The sequence below is a fragment of the Silene latifolia genome, chromosome 10 (genome assembly GCF_048544455.1).
Source record: "Silene latifolia isolate original U9 population chromosome 10, ASM4854445v1, whole genome shotgun sequence".
Taxonomy (NCBI): Eukaryota; Viridiplantae; Streptophyta; class Magnoliopsida; order Caryophyllales; family Caryophyllaceae; genus Silene; species Silene latifolia.
Genome location: NC_133535.1, coordinates 112,356,713 through 112,378,671, shown reverse-complemented (window position 1 = coordinate 112,378,671; position 21,959 = coordinate 112,356,713). Strand labels below are relative to the sequence as shown.

General features: G+C 34.9%; 1 protein-coding gene across 2 annotated transcripts; it reads left to right on the top strand.

Moving 5' to 3' along the window:
* Positions 1-2,673: 2,673 nt before the first annotated feature.
* Positions 2,674-20,053, top strand: LOC141605810 (phosphoinositide phosphatase SAC4-like). 2 transcript variants are annotated; one of them, XM_074424712.1, is made up of 17 exons: positions 2,727-2,964; positions 3,077-3,335; positions 5,818-6,022; positions 6,114-6,279; positions 6,907-7,129; positions 7,821-7,897; positions 8,413-8,600; positions 8,875-8,972; positions 9,882-10,015; positions 10,218-10,337; positions 13,630-13,987; positions 14,250-14,371; positions 14,626-14,739; positions 15,569-15,760; positions 17,473-17,649; positions 18,737-18,839; positions 19,506-20,053. In XM_074424712.1, the coding sequence occupies exons 2-17, from the start codon at positions 3,234-3,236 to the stop codon at positions 19,620-19,622; spliced, it is 2,496 nt and encodes an 831-aa protein (XP_074280813.1). In that variant the 5' UTR covers positions 2,727-2,964; positions 3,077-3,233; the 3' UTR covers positions 19,623-20,053. The 2 variants fall into 2 exon arrangements, with proteins under 2 accessions (XP_074280812.1, XP_074280813.1); XM_074424711.1 differs by having other exon boundaries at positions 2,674-3,335.
* Positions 20,054-21,959: the final 1,906 nt, after the last annotated feature.

Here is a 21,959-nt window from a genome sequence, read left to right as displayed (position 1 = left end):
GTAGTTTTATTTCCTAGAAAATAAAATTTGACGATAAATAGAGGTAGCTCGGGCGAGACCGAACACCGAACCTAGTTATAAAATAAAATTATGTAAACCATGTTAGGAGAATGTAATAATAGAACAAAATGCGAAATAGTCCGTATGAAAAAGGAAGAAACGGTAGCTCTCGTGAAGTAAGTGTCATCAATATCTCTTACCTATTTAATTATCACAAATTTTCCCATTTAAAACGGCATTATTGGTTTTAAATTTAAGACGGGTCAAATATCATACGACTTGTGTATAAGACAAATTGTTTTCCCCTACGCGTTCTTATATATACAAATGATATATACTTGGCCCGTTTTAAGATTTACTAGTTAATTAATTATAATAATTTTTGAAAAAATGGCAATGGCGATGAGTAACAAACACGTGTGCCAAACATGGTACACCAGGGGACTGTAAAGAAAACCCAATAATAACTTATACATACAAAAAAATTATCTCAAAAGAAAACCCTAGCCTCCATCATATTATACAAGGGGCTCCCATCGATTATCATTCGATCGATGGTAAGCCCCAAAATTATTTCAAATTTCAATCAATAGTATGCATATCTATTTTCTGTTCAATAAAAGTCTCTCTTTTGGTGAGAATCGTTTTTCCGTCCCTTATTTCAGGGTTTTTCCATTTATTCGTGGGATTAGTTTCATCAGTAATATAGTCAAGAGTAGTTCGTTGATGGTTTGCAGCGTGTTCTTTCAAAGGGTAAAAGTAATTTGTCAACGATCTTTGGAACCAGTCAGAGGTAAATTTTATCTCATAAATCAAACGAAGGATCCCCTCAAAAGCTACATGAAGATAGCGATAATAGGACGAGCCGAATTGTCGATCTTTGTTTTGAGATCCCTAGTTTATAAGAAAATTATTTTTCTTTGGTTTCCATTAGATTTGTTTTCGATTATAATTATTCTTTGTAAGTGCCGTATGACGTTCTATTAATGAATTGTTCTTTTCTCTCTCAAAAAAAATAATGGTCACCATCTTCCAATAATTTCAACTAATTAAGGCCCTGTTTGTTTGAACTTTATTTCAACTCATCAGTTCAGTTCTATTTAGTTCAGTTCAGCTTCATTCAGTCAGTTCGACTTTTCTCTTCACAAATTAACTCTTTACTTCAATTCAGTTCCGTTCATATCCATTAAGTTCAGATCAGTTCAGCTCCAATAAGTTCAGTTCAAACGATTTCAGTTAAAAAAATAAAAGACCTAAATACACTATTTTAAATGTGAGTGTTTGAGACTTAACACAACCACACCTCACAAGAAACTCATGCCCTTTTTCTCATTTTTTGCCTTTAACCACCCCCCTCCTTTTCTTTCAACCCCTCTCTTCACACATAACTTCATATGAGTTTTATTTCCCATACTTTTTAAAGTATTTGAAGGACATTTAAAATCACAAATTCTTAATTATGGGTACATATGCATCAAACTTAAAACCAATAAAAATATAAAATATGATAAACGAAACAAAAGAAAGTAACTATGAACTAACAAAAACTTGTCTCATCTATGATCTATCCAAGTGGGATACTATATAATTCGATTTAATCTCAAGACGAATATGTTAACTAAAGTGAGAGTGAAGGTAAATTTGAAAGAAGATATCATACACTAATACAAAAACTGTCATTCAAATTATTTTAAAATTAACATAATATTTTCTATTAATTGCCAACTACAATTATTAATTATATTGTACAATTAAAACAATCTTCAACAAGACTAACTTGGGTAGACAATATTACACATTTCACCTTTATATTCGTCCAATACGTTCATACATCTAACCTTACTAAGTGAACTAATTATTAAACAGTACTTATTTATATCATTGTTTAAAAAGTTTTTCTTATTAAACCATTTTCTCCAAAATATCAATCATGAATAATATGCGTTATGTCCAGAACTATCATTTTTAGATTAGTAAGTGTTTTAAAAAACAGTTTGACAAAAGTTTATTATTAGATCATTTTTCAATTTAAAATAAAAATGATACCAAAATTAAATAAAGGGGTACAAATAATATGGGAAAATGGTTTGCTGGTAAAAATGATCACGATGAATGATAAAGTAAGTATGCTTATTATAAAAATAAGAATTCAATTGAACAACTAGTTCAAAAATTGAAGCACTACGAACATGCAAAGGGTACGAAAAAAACGTATATCAATAACCAACAAGATATTACATCTTACATATTTGTGTTTATTTATGATGAATTAGTCACAAAAAAATGTACTCCGTACTATTTATTCAGCCTTAATGCCGATAATCAATTTTTGATAAAATGGTCCCTTGACTTTTTAACATAACTTTATTCTCATTTTTTGAGAGACTCACGCTTATCTTTGTATCTTTAAGTATGAGTATGACAAAATACTATGAAAGCTACCTCGAGCTATTCAAGATGGTTTACTTATTAAAGTTAGTTTTATGTAAGACGGTTTTACATTAATATAGTTGTAAAACGAATCCAAATACAAATTATTAATGAAAACAATTGGTTACTAAATGATCGTGTTTAACATCTATTTGTGTAATTGTGAAAATAATTTCTAATTTTTACTTTTATTTTTATGGTACAAGTTATAAAAAATGGTAGCAAATCAAATTCAGATAATTTAACATTAAAATAATTTAACATTAAATGTTGGATAAAGAAAAAAGAAATAAATAGTGTGGGATTTGGGCATATTCCAATTTGCTGAGTTTTGTGGTGTTTGTTTTGCCTCTTCCGATCTCACCTTTCTCAATCTCCTTCCATTCTCTCCATTTTTCAACTCATACCCAGAAATTATAAACCATTTTTGATTCTAAATTTCCTATCTTTTCCTCCTAATTTTAAAATTAATTCCTGAGATTTAGTTGACATAATAATTGGATTTTACCTCTTTAACAACCCATATGATTTCTGGTAATTAACCTGAAATCTGTTGGAATTTGATATATTTTTTGTTTTGTTTTGAATTTTGAATTTCTGGGAATTTAGCTGAATTTTGTTGGTGGGTTTTTTTTTGAAAAATCAGAAATGGTGTTTTTGAAGCAAGCAATGTTACGAAAATGGGGTTTTGATGGAATTCAAGGGTTGAATTGAAAACAATTGAGTTATAAAGGTGTGGGAATTCCTTAGCCATTGAAGAGGTTGGGGAACAAGAAAGAGAAAAGGAAGAATTCCAAGGAAAAATGGGGTCTCAACAGAATTATGAAACCCTAAGTTTCCATCCTTCTCTTTCCTCTCCTCAGCCATGTATAATGCACAAGTTCAGGCTCTATGAAACTCGATCGGTACCGCCTTTTTTGTTACTCAGAATATCCTTTTTTTTTTTATTTATTGCTGTTGTGGTTGATTATTGAATTCTTTTTCTAGCATGACAATTTTTTGTATTAGTGGAGTTGTATTGTATGAAGATCATTTTTCTTTATGGTTTTGTATAAGGTAGATAGGAAATTTTCAAGTTGGAAAACGGAGTTACAATTGATGGAACTCCTGAATTGTGTGAATGTTTTATTTTTACTTTGTCTTATGAGTCGCTCGATCATCCAGGATCAACCTCTCTATCGTGTGAACAAAGGGTTAACGCTTCCGGCTTCCGAAGCCCCTTATCCTGCAATTTATGGAAGCCCTTAAGACACTGGTGTAATGTTGCGGGGGGTTTACAAGTTGCCGGGTTTTTTTATTAGGTTATCGGTATGTACTAGATTCAAAGCATATAGGTGATAAAAAATACGGAGTAAATATATAAAAGCAAATGTTGATATGGCAATGCTTTAGGGCACCTTCTTATATACGCATAATGTTTGCTTACGTCACTTGAAAGGAAATTGACACCAGAATAATCCATACTAACTGACTTATTCGTGCTTTGCCATTATGGCATATGAAACTAGCTAGCGCTTGATGAAGCAATTCAAATTACTTGCATATGGAAAGATTGACGTACTGTGATCAAATCAGACATTGGAACATTGTATAATCCATCAGTGGAGTGTTTCCTCCTTATGATAAGTGAGCTATGGTAAACCAAATATTTATAGGTTTTTTCACAATGGTGCTGAAACACGGTATCAAGTATCAAATACGTGTTTAACAATTGGCTAAAGGCTTCATTTTATTGTTTAAAATTATATGTCCATCTGTCCTACACTACATTTGGCTGTGACGCTGGTATCTCGATACATAAGGTAAACATAAGCTGGAGCAATGTACCCCACACAGCGTGGTATTAGGGTTATCTAGTGAGATCTATATGTTGGTTTAAAAGAATCTTCGGTTAACAAGGTCTGCAGCATTTAGTAGTTTCATTTTTAGCTCTACTTGCTCAAAAGTAGCTTATTTGGAAACTATTTATCATTTATAACTTTTCACTTTAACAGCATATGGCAAGTTAGCAACTTTCGTAGTTGAATGCTTACCAGAAACATTGGTTTTTTTTGTGTGTGATGGTGGGTGGGTGGGGGGGTGGGGGGTGGGGGTTGTTAACTGACAGCCCCATTAAATCATACTATGGATCAATTTCTCTGTGTGAATTGCAGCTAATTTGGTGTTGTTTTCTTAGCATAGCTGTTTCAATTAGGGACACTGGGGTATTGCAGGGTTGTACCCGTGGGATCCTGGGCTTGAGACTTATGTGGTTGAAAATTGAAATTGTGAGGGTGAGGGAGGGATGTGCTGTTGGTCTGTGAGAGGAGGAGAGGAGGAGAGGATTGTGGAAGTGATGATTGGTCCCGAAGGTGGTACAAGGTTGACGGTGTAGGTAGGGGTGGGCTTTGTTATTGTAAAATTGGCTCCCATACTGTACTTGGGTTTGTTTGTTGGAAAAATGAAAAATAGTTTGGTATTTTTGTACACTTAAAAGTTGCAAAAATGGAAGTGTAAATAATTAAGTGGGATTTACTAAATACTGATAAGGAAAAAAATTTATCAATTGGGATGAAGGGAGTTATGAATTATGTTTGAAAGAAACCTAACTACTTTGGCCTTTGATTTTCCCGGCATAAGCCTGGAAAGTGGATACGCCTTTCAATGTTAGATTTAACCCTAGAATTTAGTCTAGGACAATTTAAAAGAGTATTTATCACGTTGAAAGTCATATCTTACTATTGAGTGTCGAATGGAGGAAAGTGAAGTTAATACGATTTATTGAAGAGAATGCCTTCAAAATCAAGATAGGGGTCTGGAATTAATGTGGAGATTGTGCGGGCGACTATAAAATGTTATACATGTTCTCTTTGTACTCGACCTAAAATTGAAAACGGCCTTGTTGCAGTTTGTATGATGCGATTACCAGCAAGCAAATGTAAATTGCTTATAATGATGAATTGAGAGTTAAGACAATAAACAATTAGCTGTCTGGAAGGCTCTATCCTTGTTTATCTCATCGTAGCTTATATTAGCCGTAGGCAGTTCTAGAGGTGGCAATCGGGTCACTCTGGTTGGTTACGGGGTCGGGTCAAAGCGGGTCGGGTCATATTGATGAGTATTGAGTACTAAATTATTATTTTCATGGCCCGTAGCTCCTTTAGTTTGATTGATGAGTATTTACTAAAGTCAAGTTCAAGATTCTCTGGGTGTATAGAGCTCAACCATCTCTAAAATTTAATAATAATTCCCTGTTAGGCTACTTTTTTGGTCTCAAGTTTGTGAACATGTTTATGTCATCTGTTTTCATGTAGCTTGCGGCAAAGCATAATTGTATCTTTATGCAACTGTCTCCTATCTGATCGTTTGTACTTAGATGTTTTTTTTTCTTTGTTCGTCAATGTGTAGAATTTCTACATGATAGGAAGGGACAAGAGTAGGAGGTATTGGCGAGTTTTAACAATTAGTAGGTCAGAACCATCTGAGCTGGATCTTCGGGAAGATCCTACTACATACTCTGAAATTGAATGCAATGACCTTATAAGGCGGATCAATGAAGGGAATAAGTGTATTGGTGGCCTGAAATTTGTTACTATTTGCTATGGAATTGTTGGTATGTCCATTTTTTTTTTCATGTAAGTTCAGCCAATTACGACTCTTTCCTATTAAGATAAATAATAAACACTTGTTTATTCTCCGTTTAGGGTTTATTAAATTTCTTGGACCTTACTATATGCTCTTAATTACCAAACGGAGGGAAGTTGGTGCGATATGTGGCCATACGATCTATGCTATTTCTAAAAGTGAGCTGATTCTGCTTCCGAATTCAACCGAGCGAGCAAATATGCCGGTGTGTAGAAATGAAAACAGGTACATTAAGACTACATCTCTAATTTCTCTTTTCATATTAAGCAACATAGATTATAAAGTTACTTTTTTCTCTTGTCTTTCTTTATCATTGGTGCTCAAATTTTTTTTTCCAGTCAGCAGTTCGTCAAAAGGTCTTAGTGATTACAGTGAGATATTTCTTAAATTTGTAAACTTTTGTCTTGGCTATACCATTTCTGGTACCGCGTAGTAGTTGAACTGAAACTTCATCATGGCCGTCAATATTCATCACTATCTCAATGCCTCTTAAGAGACCCCTGTTCCAAATGGGGTAAAGAGAACGGTTCTGACATACAGAACCTTCCACTGAAAAAGTTAAAATGAGAAAGCTACCCATGTTGAGCAAGTATTATTAGGGAATAAATTTAACTTGATTTCTATCAAGTTTGCATTTCCCCTGTACAGCTTACCACTATCAGAAACGGCTTTTTACAATTCGAGAATGCAGTTTGTGTATTTAATATTATATAGTTATGAAAAGATGCCCATATGAAGACCAAAAATTCGATTAATCCACTTGGAGTGTTTTCTCTCCTTACACTAGCTGTGTCAAAAACCCGCTGTTCAAATCTTAAGACTATATTGCTAACATCTGTGTCTTTGGTGCAGATATAAGAAGCTTCTATGCATGGTTGATCTTACGAAGGACTTCTTTTATAGCTATTCATACAATGTCATGCGCACTCTGCAGAAAAATCTATGGGACAGAGAGACGGGTCAGATTGTCTACGAAACTATGTTCGTCTGGAATGAATTTTTGACTCGTGGAATAAGGAATCATCTTCAAAACACTCGATGGACTGTTGCATTGGTATATGGCTTTTTTAGGCAGGTTAGTGGTGACTTGTTCTCACCTCATTTATTGTCATGAGTCTCATCATGTTTAAACCAGGACGTAATTACGTGAACTTGATGTGGTCTGAGATGTTGCTGATGGCTAAGCCGGAGATTTTCTTTTTGTCTTACATTGGTTTCTATTACTAATAGAGGCACCGAGCCAAAGATTTACTATTCTTTTGTTTTGGATTGTTATGTGATAAGGAAAAATGACTCTCTATATCAAGTTCCTTTTTTTAAAGGGCAGCCCGGTGCACGATGGCGTCCCTGCTAGGCGAGGGTCCGGGGAAGGGTCCCACCACAAGGGTGTAATTGGGGCAAGCCTTCCCTTGCCATTTTGGCAAGAGGCCGCTCCAAGGACCTGAACCCGTGACCTCACGGTCACAAAGCAACACCGTGACCTCACGGTCACTCTCTATATCAAGTTCCTTTTTTTAATTTTAAAAATTTTAAATTGTGAAATAGTCATTTGATGCAATTTCATTATGAGTCATCTAGAAACAGATTCTTTGTGTCTTAGGAGTAAGGCTGCGTACATTGAGCGCTCCTTAATTCATCATTTACAGGAACCCTTGAGGTTTTATGAAGATGTTCTTGTATTTCAAATTCACTATTGTCATCTTGCTGTATGTCCGTTGTCTGTGTTCTATTCGTCTGTTCTGACTTGTCTTGTCTACCTAATTCAGGATACACTATCTGTAGATGGGCGGTATTTCAGTCTTACTCTTATAGCAAGGCGTTCGCGCCATTATGCAGGGACAAGGTTGGCAGTAAAGTTGTTTGCTTCGTTTAATTTGCACTTTTGAACTTTTTTTTACCCCCTCTGCTATAAAATTTGACCATCTTTTCTCCTCCCTTCAGTCCCACGTATTGTAGGGTCTAAATTTGTTTGGATTGTAATCTAATGGATTCTTACTTATTCATATCTATTTAATTCAACCTTTATCTGATCATATGCATGCAATATGATAAACAAAGAGTGGCTCTCCTGTAGGCGCTTACAATCTTTTGTTCTGTTGCCTATATTGGGTATCTTACCATATTACATGTGGAGTTAATGGCTCTCTTTCCAGTTTCCAACTAATTTTTAGCGTTTATCTTAAACTGAAAGTGAAACTTGTATAGGCTCTTGTCGTATTGAGTACTTTCCTCTATTAGGTATCTTAAACGTGGAGTAATGGCTCTCTTTCCAACTAATTTTAGCATTTATCTTGAACTGGAAGTGAAATGTGTATAGGCTCTTGTCATATTTAGTTCTTTTTTCGTCGCATCGATTAGGTATCTTAAACGCGGAGTAAATGAGAAGGGACGAGTAGCAAATGACGTTGAAACAGAGCAAATTGTGTTAGAGGATATTCCTGAAGGATCCCCTGTGCAAATTAGTTCTATTGTCCAGAACCGTGGCTCTATTCCCCTTTTCTGGTCACAGGAAACATCACGCCTAAATCTCAAGCCAGATATAATATGTATGTTTATCTCAATTTCATTGTATTATTTTGTATCTTGGTAATCTCACTCTTTTTAGCATTATTAGATGTACAATCGTTTTAGTATCTTCAAAACTATACTCATTATGTTGTGATTTTGGGAAATCAATTTCCTTACTTGTGGCACAGCTGATGCTGCTATTACCCTGATTTTGTTATTCATGAATTTTGCCAGCTTGTTGCTGTTTCTCCAATCCATTTTATTACCTGTTGGCTTGCTGAAAAATTCCTTGTTTTGAATTTTACTTTTTAGTGTCGAAGAAAGATCTGAACTACGAAGCCACAAGGCTACATTTCGAAAATCTTGCCATGAGATACGGCAACCCAATAATCATTTTGAACTTGATCAAGGTATGTATTTAATTGTTCTTGTGTTTGATCAGTGTTAACATATTATCTTTGCAGCTGACTTCAGCCATTCCCATCCTCTCCCACAAAGATGATATAAGAAAGTACTCTTACCTTTTCATGGCAAAATAATTGTTGGGATACTGACGAATTATTCATTCTATAAATGAGTATCTGGAGCTTTTTCTTTTTCATTTTTCTTTTTTCTTTTTTCTGGGGGTGGATTTGGAGGGTGAAGGGAGACTATTAAATTAATCTCTTCAATTCCTTAAATTGAAATACTTGAACCCTCCTGAATATTTCTCTCTCGTGGCTAACGGTGTCAGAGACTCGCACCTTATCCTCATTACTTATCTTCATATTACATGGCGTACCTGTGTCCATACCCTCGAAGTGGCCTCGACACTTCCACATGGTTATGACAAATCGCTGAGTCTGACACCTTGCGCACTCCTTGTATCGGATACTTCTTTTCAAGTTCGAGTAACGTCTGTTACTTCTATTACATCATGGAGTTAACTGTGAGAGTCATTGAAGTTCTATTCAATATTGGTCAGAGGCGTTTCTGGCGGGGGTGCATGGGGTTCATCTGCACCCCCTTTCCCGAAAAATAATTACAATATTCTTTAGTAATGGAGCACATTAATTATGTGGGTCTAGCGGTTATTAAGACTATTTCTTAGTTAGAGGTCATGGGTTCTATCCTTGCATTGAACAATTTTTATTTAATGTTATATTACCATACATTTTGTCCAATTAAACAATTTTTTTTTTCTCATATAACTCCATATTTTCATAGTTAAAAATTTTTACGCACCCCCGTCCATCAAATCCTAGAACCGCCTCTGATATTGGTACACGACTACATTCACAAAAGCATCTGATTATATTAGCTTTCTCTTCTTCGAACAGACAGTAGAGAGAAGGCCGCGAGAGTCTATTCTCCGTGCGGAGTTTGCAAATGCCATTGAGTGTATCAATAGAGATTTACCCGACGAAAAGCGCTTGAAGTTCTTGCATTGGGACCTAAATAAACACTCACGAAGGTAATTGTCTCACTTTTTTGCTGCTATTCCGTCTTTTTTCTTTTGATATTTTGTTTTTGTATGTTCACAAATGCTTCTCTTTTTTCTTTTGTTTTTTTTTTTTTTTTTTTTTTTTTTTGGCGTTTTTTTTAGTCAATGGTGGTTTGAGGACTTTGATCTTTATTGAAAGATACACGGGTGTTATTTTTCTTTCTTTTTCCAGCAAAGCAAACGTCCTGGTCCTCCTTGGGAAACTTGCTGCATATGCACTGACACTAACAGGATTCTTTTATTGTCAACTTCCTGCCTCCGGGACTTGCGAATCTTCAAGCATCCCTCTCACGTAAGCCAATCTCCTTGTTTTATTTACTCTTATACCAACAAGTTTTTCGGGCCTAATATTTTTTCATAAATCCTCAAAATTTTTAGTTTGCTGTGCTTATCTTCATTGGGATAGAAAAGGAATGGTCTAGTTTGGTTTTTATTGCTGGTTGTTACATGAGAGTGGTATATTTTGCTGCAATAATGTAATATATATCGTGGACCGTGCTTTACATGATTTGTTTCCTTCAGATAACTTCTCTTCAGTAGAACTCACTGTAAAGGCATGTCTCCTTCTCTCTCTTCTTCTTATGTTCTCTCTTGTGCCCCATGATGCAGGAGCATTCCGGACGTGTTGTGGGTAAAGATATTATTAGTAGAAGCTCATATCTTTAGTAGATATGGTAGAATAAAGCAGTTTAGTTTGCTAGGATTATTATGTTCCAATGTTCCATTATGTCAGTATTTTCCTAACTTGAGTTATGGTAAAATTTCCTTTTTTTCTAATTATTAAGGAGTTTATTTCTGTGTGATTAGAGTGCAATTTAAAGGGACTTTGTATCCTTTTTATTAGGTGGATGTGTTGTGATTATTAACTAATTGAGAGGATTCTTAAGGAAAATCTTTTGTTCTTAATTGAGATATGTTTGATTAATTCAAGTCACTAAATCTCACTTTTTTGTGAAGACTTGTGTGTGTGTGTGTTATAGCTACAACTTATTCAACTCTTTGTGAGTTGAATAATCTATCCTTTATTTTACGTTTCCGATTTACATCAAATTGGCCTCATAACTAGGTTAAACAAATTTCTTCATTTGCATGGTTTGAAACATTTGTGCGTTGTAATACTTTGATGCATCAACTCTTCTTGGCTGACATGGAGGGTTGAAAACTTGCTCTTTAAAAATTTTCTTTCGATCATACGTCTAAGCATGAGCACAATAAGTTCGGAGTTATGGATTACGATCTAGGCTTCTATCAAAACCTATTGAAATGATCAAGAAGGAAGAAGAAAAAAAAGAATCAAATTTTCCTCCTGGGATAATAATTCGTTAAATCCAGAGAACCAGAATTACCATCCTTCATGATGAAGATGAAATGATTTTCAAGAAAGCCGCTACCTATCTTTGATGATGAGTATGGTGATATTTTTCAAGAAGGTGGGCCTTCACATGAATATCTTGAGAAATATAGAGATGATGAGCTCTGTGGGTAGATGAGAAAATTACATTTATTTTGAGCACTTTCACAAGAAAGAAGGTGAAAACAGATATGAATTATGTGCAATAAGTCACGATGGACCAAAGATTAAGCGTGAGGGAGGTCGGATGGACAACAGAAAAGGAAGTATGGTACATGGATGGTGATCAAATTATCTAATTTGTGCTTATTATTGATCATGGATGCTATCTTTTTGACACCTACTAAAATCATATTGGATTCAAGGTCGAATCTTTTCAAAAAGGAGACTATGAATCAGTCTATGATGTAGGAGAATTACGATGCGTTATGTTGAAGGATATGATTTGGACAGATGAATATCTTTAGTAGATATGCTATGATAGAATAAACTAATTTGGTTTGCTTAGGATTATCATGTTTTCTTATCTCATATTTTGCTAACTTGAGGTGTGGTAGGATTTCGTCATTCTAGTATATTTAAGAAGTAATTTTCTGCATAATTTGGCTACTATTTTAAGGGAGCTTGTATCCTCCTTATTAGATGTGTCTGTGTCTGTTGTGATTTATGTTACTCAAGACTTGTTTAGAAGTATCCGCGTATCAAGTGTCGAACTCGATTTTTTTTATGAAATTCCGCATATTTCGGCTTAAAATCTAGTGTCCAAGTGTCATACCCATGTCCGAGAGTAGTGTCGGACACGGGTATGCGTGGTAATAAGAAGATTCGGAGTAACATAGGGTTGTGATTAATAAATAATTGTGAGGATTCTTAAGAAATTTTTTTTGTTCTTGTTTGAGATTAGCGTGATTTATTCGAGTCATTAAATTTCGTTCTTTCAGGAGGCACGGACATATTCAACCCTTTGTAAGTTGAAGAATCTATCCATTATTTTTACCCTTCCGCTTTACATCACCCCTTTCTCACCAATGTCTCTTCCCTTGACCTGAGGCTTAAATATGGCATTCAAATCCACTTGTTTAAAGAGTTTTTTTTTTCATATTACCAATATATATGACTTGTTATTTTCTCCCTGTAACATAAGATAGGTAGATAATTCTTTTCTCAAATATTCACATGATATTTAAGCATAAGATTCTTTAATGAAAAGAAGGTAGGAATTGTAGAACCCAATTTTACATCTGGTACCGCCTCCTTCACTATTTATGCAATAAAACCCTTTTCATGTATATCAAGGACTTTATTTCTGTATGGCGACTTTCAAGATCAAGGTGAAAAGTCCGTAAACTCCTTCAATGCAACAACAATACATTACCTCGATAGCCCTCGATAGCTCTAGCTGGTAGGGTAAGGAGGGCCATATGCATGCATCCTTACCCCTACCCCTACGTTGAAAGCACGGGAAGGTGGGGGACGGGCGGATGTCTGTAAAGTTACTGCATATGTTTTCTGTCTCCAGGAGATCATAACGAAAATATAGTCCTTGAGTATTTTCAGAAATATTTATGCAAATAAATCTCAGTTTTTCCATGTTGGAAGCAAATGCTTTTTCAGTGTCATCCTACCAAACTTTGTGTTTATGTAGGATATATAAATAGAAACTATGTCACCGGAAAATCGAAAAAGGTAGTTATTAGTTCCATAAATTTTTGTTGACCGTTCCTTTTTCCCGTGATATTAATGAGCTAAATGGGTAAGTAATACATTTTCTTCATTTATCAGCTCTTAGGATCCTCTTAAACTATTTTGTGGGCCACCAGTTTAAAAATTAGATTATCGGAGATTTTGCATTTTACCGCCTCTTAGTGGGGATATCTGGCCATGTATTTTGCCTACTCGCAATGCACTCTTGTTCTTGGCGTGAGCAAGGACCTTCTTTTGTTTCTATCTGATTTGATTTATTACTTTTTGCAGGGTCTTATCTGTAATATGTACTTATCTTGTAGTATGGTCATTTTTTTAAATCCATTCTGTTTGTTGCTATGTACATCTCTTCGATTTTGCTGCTTACAGGACTTTATTCATCTATTTTGTATGTATGATTATCTATTTGTTTAAGTTTATCACATTTGGCTAAACTTTTGTATGTGAACTGCTGGATGATCAGTCTCTAGTTTAAGTCTATTTTCTGTTTGTCTTGGTTTCTAGAGTGTAAGGGTGATCTTTGATGCAGGAATGCTGGCACAAGTAGCTTTTCCCAGCAGGTGGATCATGAATTTTCACATGAACATGTTGATGTCATTGAAAGAGATACTGTTGATCGTGAAGCTAGTGGAGATATTGCTGAGAAAAAGACAATGTTTCAAAATGGTGTTCTGAGGACCAATTGCATAGATTGCCTGGATCGGACAAATGTTGCGCAATTTGCTTATGGATTGGCTGCTCTTGGCCATCAGCTTCATGCTTTAGACATGGTAGATATCCCAAGGATAGACCTTGATTCTCCTTTGGCGAATGAGTTAATGAGTATCTATGAGAATATGGGAGATACTCTTGCCCATCAGTATGGAGGGTCTGCCGCTCATAACAAGGTATACTTTGCATGGCCCTCAACGAGCAGTTCTTTTTTGCTTCCTTCGTTTCCAATGTTCTTCCCATTAGTCTTTGATATCCCTCTAAAAAGGAAAACTAATCACGCAGAAGAAAATTATCTTATTAAACAGGAGCAAAAACTGCTCTCCTGGATTCCAAACTTTTATTTAAATTTTACTCCACCCTTCCCTCCCTGATACAAGAAGATAACTTAAGTGGCAAAATAGATAAGTGGCTATATTTTCCGTCTTGTATTTGTAGATATTTTCTCAAAGAAGGGGTCAATGGAAAGCAGCGACTCAATCTCAGGAATTCTTCAGAACTCTTCAGCGGTATTACAGCAATGCATACATGGATGCAGATAAGCAGAATGCTATAAATGTGTAAGCTTTATGTTTTTTTTTTCTAAATAAGTTTTCTAATAATGTAGGTTTCTAACATTGCTCACTTTTCCATACCTAATTAATTTTTAAATGTACCTGAGTATCTGGCCCTGAAAGTAATATAAGGCATGAAACAATTAATAAAAGTTTGGTTTGTGATCAAAATCCTGGAAGATTGCCAAAGTTTTCTGCTGCTCTAGAAAATTATTACACACGCAGTTCTTTGCTTATCTCATGGAAACAAACTCCTGCAGATTTTTGGGGAATTTTCAACCTCAGAGTGGCAAACCTTCAGTGTGGGAGTTAGGCTCGGATCATGATTGTGATTCTAGGAGAAATGTGCAATCAGAACATAAGGAAACTGAAAGGTACTTATAGCTCATGGACATGAATAGGGCTATATAGGAAGCCTTAAGCTGCTGCGTTTCTTTTTATTTGTCGAATATTGGATCTTTAGTGGTAAAATTTTTAATAGCTACTTTTAATAGTGTTCAGTTTGGTTGATAATTTAATATGGCTACGTAATGGATGCTAGTTATTGCATTCCTTGTGTAGCCAGCATACTATTCATGCTGTTTACAATGATAAATTTTCAAGAATATGGAGTATATGCTTTATTAGTTCAAGATTCTAAGATGACTATATAGGCCTGTAACTATAAGTTATTCTAAAGCGATCAAGACATCTGGGTCCAAAGAACACCTTTGTGCTTTATCGGAGCCCTCATAGATGATAAATTATGAAATGTGCTTTATAAACAAGGCAGCGACAATTTAAAGTTAATATTTAGATTTTCGCTTATTGATTATGAAATGTCATATGATGTCCTTCATTGATGGAAGTTAAATAGTTGTGCCAATGTTACGTTAAAATGCCATTTTGCAGGCATATTCTGCCACCGCAACTCGTGCCGATTTGACATAAGATTCATGTGTAATGCGCCATAAAATATGGTGACATCACAGTGGAAAACTTACAAACGTGTGGCTGCTTAGTGAATTAGTTGTACGCATTGTGGAATGCATCTAGAATCATGAATCAGTGTTTTTTCTTCTTAATAAGTGGGAGGCCATTACATATTATTTCTTACATTCTCATATCTCCTTGGTTATTCTCGTGCATAAGTAGAAGGGTGAATTTTTACCAGGACACAAGGTTTTACTAAGGGATGTTAACTATCTATATAACTTCTATTAGGTCATCGTTCAAAAGGTGTTGGTCCGATGGAAGCATTCTCCGTGAAAGCAGCTCACCTATTTCATCTTCGAATATGCGGCGAGAAAATTTTTCAAACTATGTTTTCCCCATTTCATCTGAAGATTCTAACAGGCTTCTGGTGGAGTCATCTCCAGACATATCAGCATCAGAAAGTGATACATCCTATTGCAGGTTATTCATTCCTCCTTTCCATAAATGTTCCATCATGTTATAGGTTTATGTCTTTTGTTGCTTTGGTTAAATTGGGTGATAATTTTTAGGTGGCGTGATAATTTGATCACTTTTTTTTGTTCATTTTGCTTATTAGGGAAGATTTGCCATGTTGATAACTTGACCCACTTTTTTTTGGTCATTTTGCTTATTAGGGAAGATTTACCACGTTGATGTAACTAGCTGTGTCATGAATTCATGATGCTACTTCACGTAGCTGAGATAAGGATGTTGTGACTTGTCAGTGGATTTAAAGGATAGATTAAGTTTCTTCTCCAAGCCTGAAAGAACTTGAAAATAACTGAACAAACACATGGATTTAAAGGATAGATTTTCTTTGATTGCTGGATCGTGTTGGCTTGAGCTGACTATTTTGAAGTTGTCAAACAAGCATTATGCTTGTGTCATCCTCGGATGTGGATTTGGAGCACTATGAGATCTCTTGGAGATAAAAGCACCTAATGCCACTCTAAAATCATCTTTTTTGTAAAATTGCCACTATTATTTTTTCTGACAATGCCACTACTAAGCATGTTTAAGCTATGAAAATGCCATAAAATGGTACTAAAAGAAGTTTTTCTCCTACTATAACAAGTCAACCTATATGATGGTCAAAATTTCAGAAGCTATTACTTATAGTAAAATCTATAAAATTTTAAAATATAAATATGATAAAACTAAATACCAAAAATGGTATACCAAAAGAAGTTTTTCTCCTATATAGATATGCGCTCTCAAAAATTCAATTTGTGTGAAACTATATTGTCAACGTTACTAAAATATCACTTATATTATGTTAAGAGAATTATGAAGTTTCCTTTTTTTTGGGTGTCTATATGTTAGTAAAATTATTAAAGATCGGATATAAAAATATGTTCGAACAAATCTAATATAAACCCCACTCAAGCTAAGTTTCGGCAAAGTTTGAAATAAAGTTGTGGCAATATTGCATACATTGCGCAATGTTCGCTTAGGCTTGAAGAAAATGTTCAAATTTATTAATGTTACATCACCGAGTTTGAATATAAAGAACATCAAGAATCTTATTCACAAATGAATACATTCCAATACGAAAGACTTGATTCAAGGATAGACGTATATCTAGGATTTGAAAATCTCACTAAAAATAGTCGTAGAAACTAAAAGTATATTGCTAGGCTTATAATTCTTATATTATGAGGGTTAGGCAAACACTTTCAAAATATATCATTGATTAAAATTTTCCAAAGTGATAAAAAAAATGAATAATTACAAGTGTAGTTAGGTTAACCTGCCCTAGTAGGTAACAAAAGTAACCAATGGTAATTAACCAAGTAATGAGTATTTTGAAGTGGCAATTATAGAAAAAAAATATTTTGGAATGTCAAATTTAGAAAATAACTGTTTTTACAATGGCACTAAGTTGTTTTTACTCAGATCTCTTGTTAACTTTTAAAAACTTATGCTCGCTCCATGCCTCCATCCCATTTATATTATTCCCACGGGATGTAGTGAAAGTAACCGTAGTAATAACGAATGCAATAAAAGTAACAATATTAACAACAAAAGAAAGCATATACAAAATCTATGCCCCGAAAGCAGTTCTTTGGTCTTTGTGTTTCCGACGTTCGACATTTTTTTCGTATGCATTCGTCTACTCAAGTATTAAACTTCTCTAATATTCTTTGCCACAGGTATACAAAATCTATGCCCCGAAAGCAGTTCTTTGGAGATGTACAACGAGAACAGTATGTCGAAAACAATCATGTCAACATTCATGAACGGTTGGATTCATTAGACTGCTCAAATTTTGTAGACTTGGAATGGCTTTCTTCTTCTGGAAATTCATGCGAGGAAGAGTCATATGAAAGGTACTATTTCCTCTTCTCGAACTATTGTCATTTTTGGTCTAGTCATGTGTAGCTAGAAATTCCAGTTGTTCTTAATAAGGTATCATGCTGTCATGGCATTGTAGTTTGCCTTTTGCCCTCATCATTTTGTTAGGATGAAGTAATAACTTAGGGGGGGACTACTTTTTCAGTTTATGCTTTATCGTGGACTTAGCGCCAGCTGCTCCTCTGAACTGGCACCTTTGTGTCATTTTAGTTGACATCCTATGCTCTTTTATTCTGCCAATGGCTGCAAATTGATTTTATGTCTCTACATCAACAATAGAGCCTAGCCCAAGTCTTCTTTCCTACATTATACTGTCTGATTTACTTTCAAACCATGCATATCATCTTTGGGCACAATCGACTCTGTTCTTTTAAAATTTGATTCTCTGTTGTCGTTTGCACAACCTTGAATTATTCTTATGACTGATATATGTGGGTGAGCTCTATCCAGCAGAAGTTTCAGGCAACATCGGCGTTTTGGCAAACAAAACTTAGGCTGCGTATATCAAAGTACCAACATTTCTTGCATACATGATGAACTGTTTCTGCGCCCTACTATTAAGATGTCGAGTGAAATGAGTGAAATCTCGTGAGAAATAACCAGAGCCATTTTTCTCACTAATTCCTATGGAGAGTATGGACACATTTTTTAAATTATGAGTAACATCTTCGAATAGCAATGCTTATGCTAAAACCTGTGTATGAAAAACGAAGTAGCATTTGATTTTATGCTTTGATAGTGGAACTGTGGAAGTGTTGAATAGAAAGGAAGATATATAAATTATAATCATGTTGAAATTAGATCTTTGGCTTATCTTCTAGAGAGTATTCAGTCTTTCTGAGTAGGATCCAAGTTTGTGAAATTGTGGTAGTTTGTATTAAGAGGATGAACAACATTCCGAAAAGTCTCACATTTCTGAACACCGTATGCGTAATGGTAGAGGCACTAGATTGAGTAGGACTGTGTAATCAAGCTCTAATTTTTAAATTTTTATATTGTGGTAGTTTGTATTACCACAATATGCGTAATTTTTAAATTTTTATCCCTTTTCAATCACCACAGGTCAACGTTTACAAGCTCTCCAGTAGCTGGGCTGTCATCAGATAATGTTATGAATGGAGTGTTGGGGACCCCATCGAGTAGTCAATTTGGGTCTGGGATGAAGGTCAGTGCTTTTATTTTACTATTTAATGGTTTTAAATCACGACGGTATAAGACAAAATTGCTCACTAAAGACAGCATTCCTTTTGTTGGCAATTATTTTCATTTGGGTCATACAGAAACAATGTCTTTTTGTTGTTTACACTAGGGTAAGACTACTTTCACCCAATCCTCCTTACCATGCCATCTGGGGTGATGCGAAAGCCCTCGATGCATTTGGGTAATGTTGTTGTAATGGTTTCAGTAATACATTTATGATGTGCATGTAGTAGATGATCATTTTGTGGTTGACTACGCAATGGTTTAGGAGAATCCTCTTAACGTTTTGTGTATTTGTGTTTAAAGCAAGACTTCCCATAGCTTAAAAGGTGTTTACAAGTGATGCGTGGATTCCTGAGTATCTGCATGAAATTTGCTACGATATATGTCCTGATCGCCAAATCCACTTATACTTGAATTTGCTTTACAAAGCCTAATTACTGAATAAGTTGCTTTTCAATATCCCGTATTTGAATATTCATACATGATAATATCATGATAGCTATTTAGTATCTACACATTTAAGTGTCGGTATATGATAATATCGTGATAGCTATTTAGTATTTACACATTAAGTGTTAGTAATTTCTTAGATGCCGGGGCATAATTAATGTGTTCAAATTCATCACAGGGAAGAGAGCCGACAGACCCAGAACTATCTTGCAACAAGGCTGGCAATTCTGTGCTAGAAGAATATTCGGACAACTTTGTGCATTGGGTAACATATGGCGAGACGCTTTGCCAATGATTTAGTTGTCAACTTTGTCTTTCTTCCTTTTTTTTGTGCGGGCGACTTCATACTTCAGCTGTGTGCCATGAGAGTAGTAAACATCATTTGACGCTTGTATGCGATAGAGTCAAACGCCATGGCTCAGAGAGTTGTTCATTCGGCTGTCTTATTGTATATGGTAAATACTATATACTGGTAGTCACAGAATATTCTAGTCGAAGATTATCTTAGAAGATTTTCTTATTTTACTTGAGTGCCCTGTAAATATTTATGTTTTGCCCTTTGGAGTTGTCTCAAATGTAGTCCATTAATTTTTTTTTTTTTAATCATTTTTGTTGCCCATTGTAAGAGGCTTATCTTGAAAGCGATAGAAAGAATACTGTTTTTAAAAAATGGTGCGCTGTAAACATTCAATATATATATAGCATTTGCCTTTGGGACACCGTTCACCAAGAGGAACTATTCAATCTTGGTTTCATTTATATTGCAAATTCCGACTCAAGTTTCACATTTTGGACTTAGTTTTGACTCTAGTTAGTGTCATTTCGAAACTTGTGACATGTAGAAAACATTTTAGATATTAAAAAATCTTGTCCGAGAGTTTCGGAAAGAACTGTCTCATGAAATATTGAGTCTACGCACCTTTATCGAAGACATCATGTTGTCTGATTATCAACGGGCGTCATTTGAAAGCCGCAGATACTGGGTTATCTACAAGACTACAACTATATACAATGCTTGGTTGGGTTAAAACTCAGAAGACCAAAAGGATTTTAAGTGGCTCATTGCATACTGATGAGTTTATTGTGAGTGTCAGTCATGATGTTGAGTAGTAGAGAACTTGTACTGACGAGATAATTGACAGCTTAAACTCTTGAGTTTATAGTGGCTATTCTTACTTTTGTACGATGCTTTTTTATTTGGCAAGTTCGGATGAATAAAGTTCCTAGTTTTTGAAAAAAAGAAATTAAAATTAATAGTCTTTTTACAAGTCTATCCGTATATAAAATAATCTTTTTATACCATTTTTATTGTCCCCTTTTCTCCAAAATTTATCTCATTTTCATTGTTAGTGTAGTAACAAACAAACTTGGTAAACAGAATAGAAATTTAAACATAATTAGTGTATCTTAAGAAATGTTAAATACTCCGTGTTAAATTGGCCGCACCCAAATGAAGGAGAGAGAGTCCGCTTTATAAGCCCAAGAAAGTTTCACTCTAAAACCAGTTGGTGAGTTGACAATAAATGGAGTAGCCCCTTTACTAATACTCCTTCCGTCCCGGTCAATTGTTGTCATTTGGTTTTGGCACAAAGATCAAGGAAAGAGAAGGAGGTCAATTATTAAATGACAAGTGGAACAAATTGAATGTGAATGATCAAATTGCTCATCAAGTTCATTCTTAAAATACTAGAAAAGACAACAATTGACTGAGACACCCAAAAAGGAAAATGACAACAAATGACCGAAACAAAAGGAGTGAATTGGTAAACACTCCTCTTTTATCGATGTGATACAATACCCACATGTGAGACTTATTGGGTTTCTTCACATTCGTCTCAATCATTTATTTATCTTTAATTAAATTATTTGATAAATAATAAAAAAGATAAATAAATAATTAGGAATAGTTAATTATAAACATGAATAATGTGATTAACAACTAATCATCAATAATTGATCATCAATCAAAATCATATCAAATGCTAACTAAAGTCACTCACCAAACGGATTTGGTACACTTCACCAAAAAAAAAAACTAACGGATTTGGTACAATAATCGATGTTTGCGCATGTCTCTACTTTCACAAATTCTCCCTTATGACGACCTACTGCTCTACTTTAAGTAGTGATGGTCGGTACGTAGCAAAATTTTGCAATTTCAGCGTAAAACAAGTGGTTTGCTCTTCATACTCCGTAACACGACCTTTTTTTTTGAGGGGTAACGCGACCTTTTCAACTAACGGGTTTGTTACCAATCGTTGGTTGGCGCAGTGGTAGCATGGGGCTGCGCTTGGTAGGGAGGTCTGCGGATCGATCCTCCACAACTGCGATTGAGAGGAGTTTAAATACCGTAATCCTTGGACACGCCCCGAAATCCGGATTAGTCGGCCCAATGTGGTTCAGATTACCGGATGGTTTAGACCAAAAAAAAAAAAAAAAAAAAACTAACGGGTTTGTTATAACTTGATTAAAAATTTTGAGGGCAAACCCTAAAAATGCAGTATAGGGAGTAATATTTATGAGAAAGAGCTTTGCCTATTTAGTAATCTTACTCATCTTGAAAATCCGATTTAAATCAAATGTTATAGATAAAAAAAAAACAATTCACATTTAAAAACGTTTTTTTTTTTTA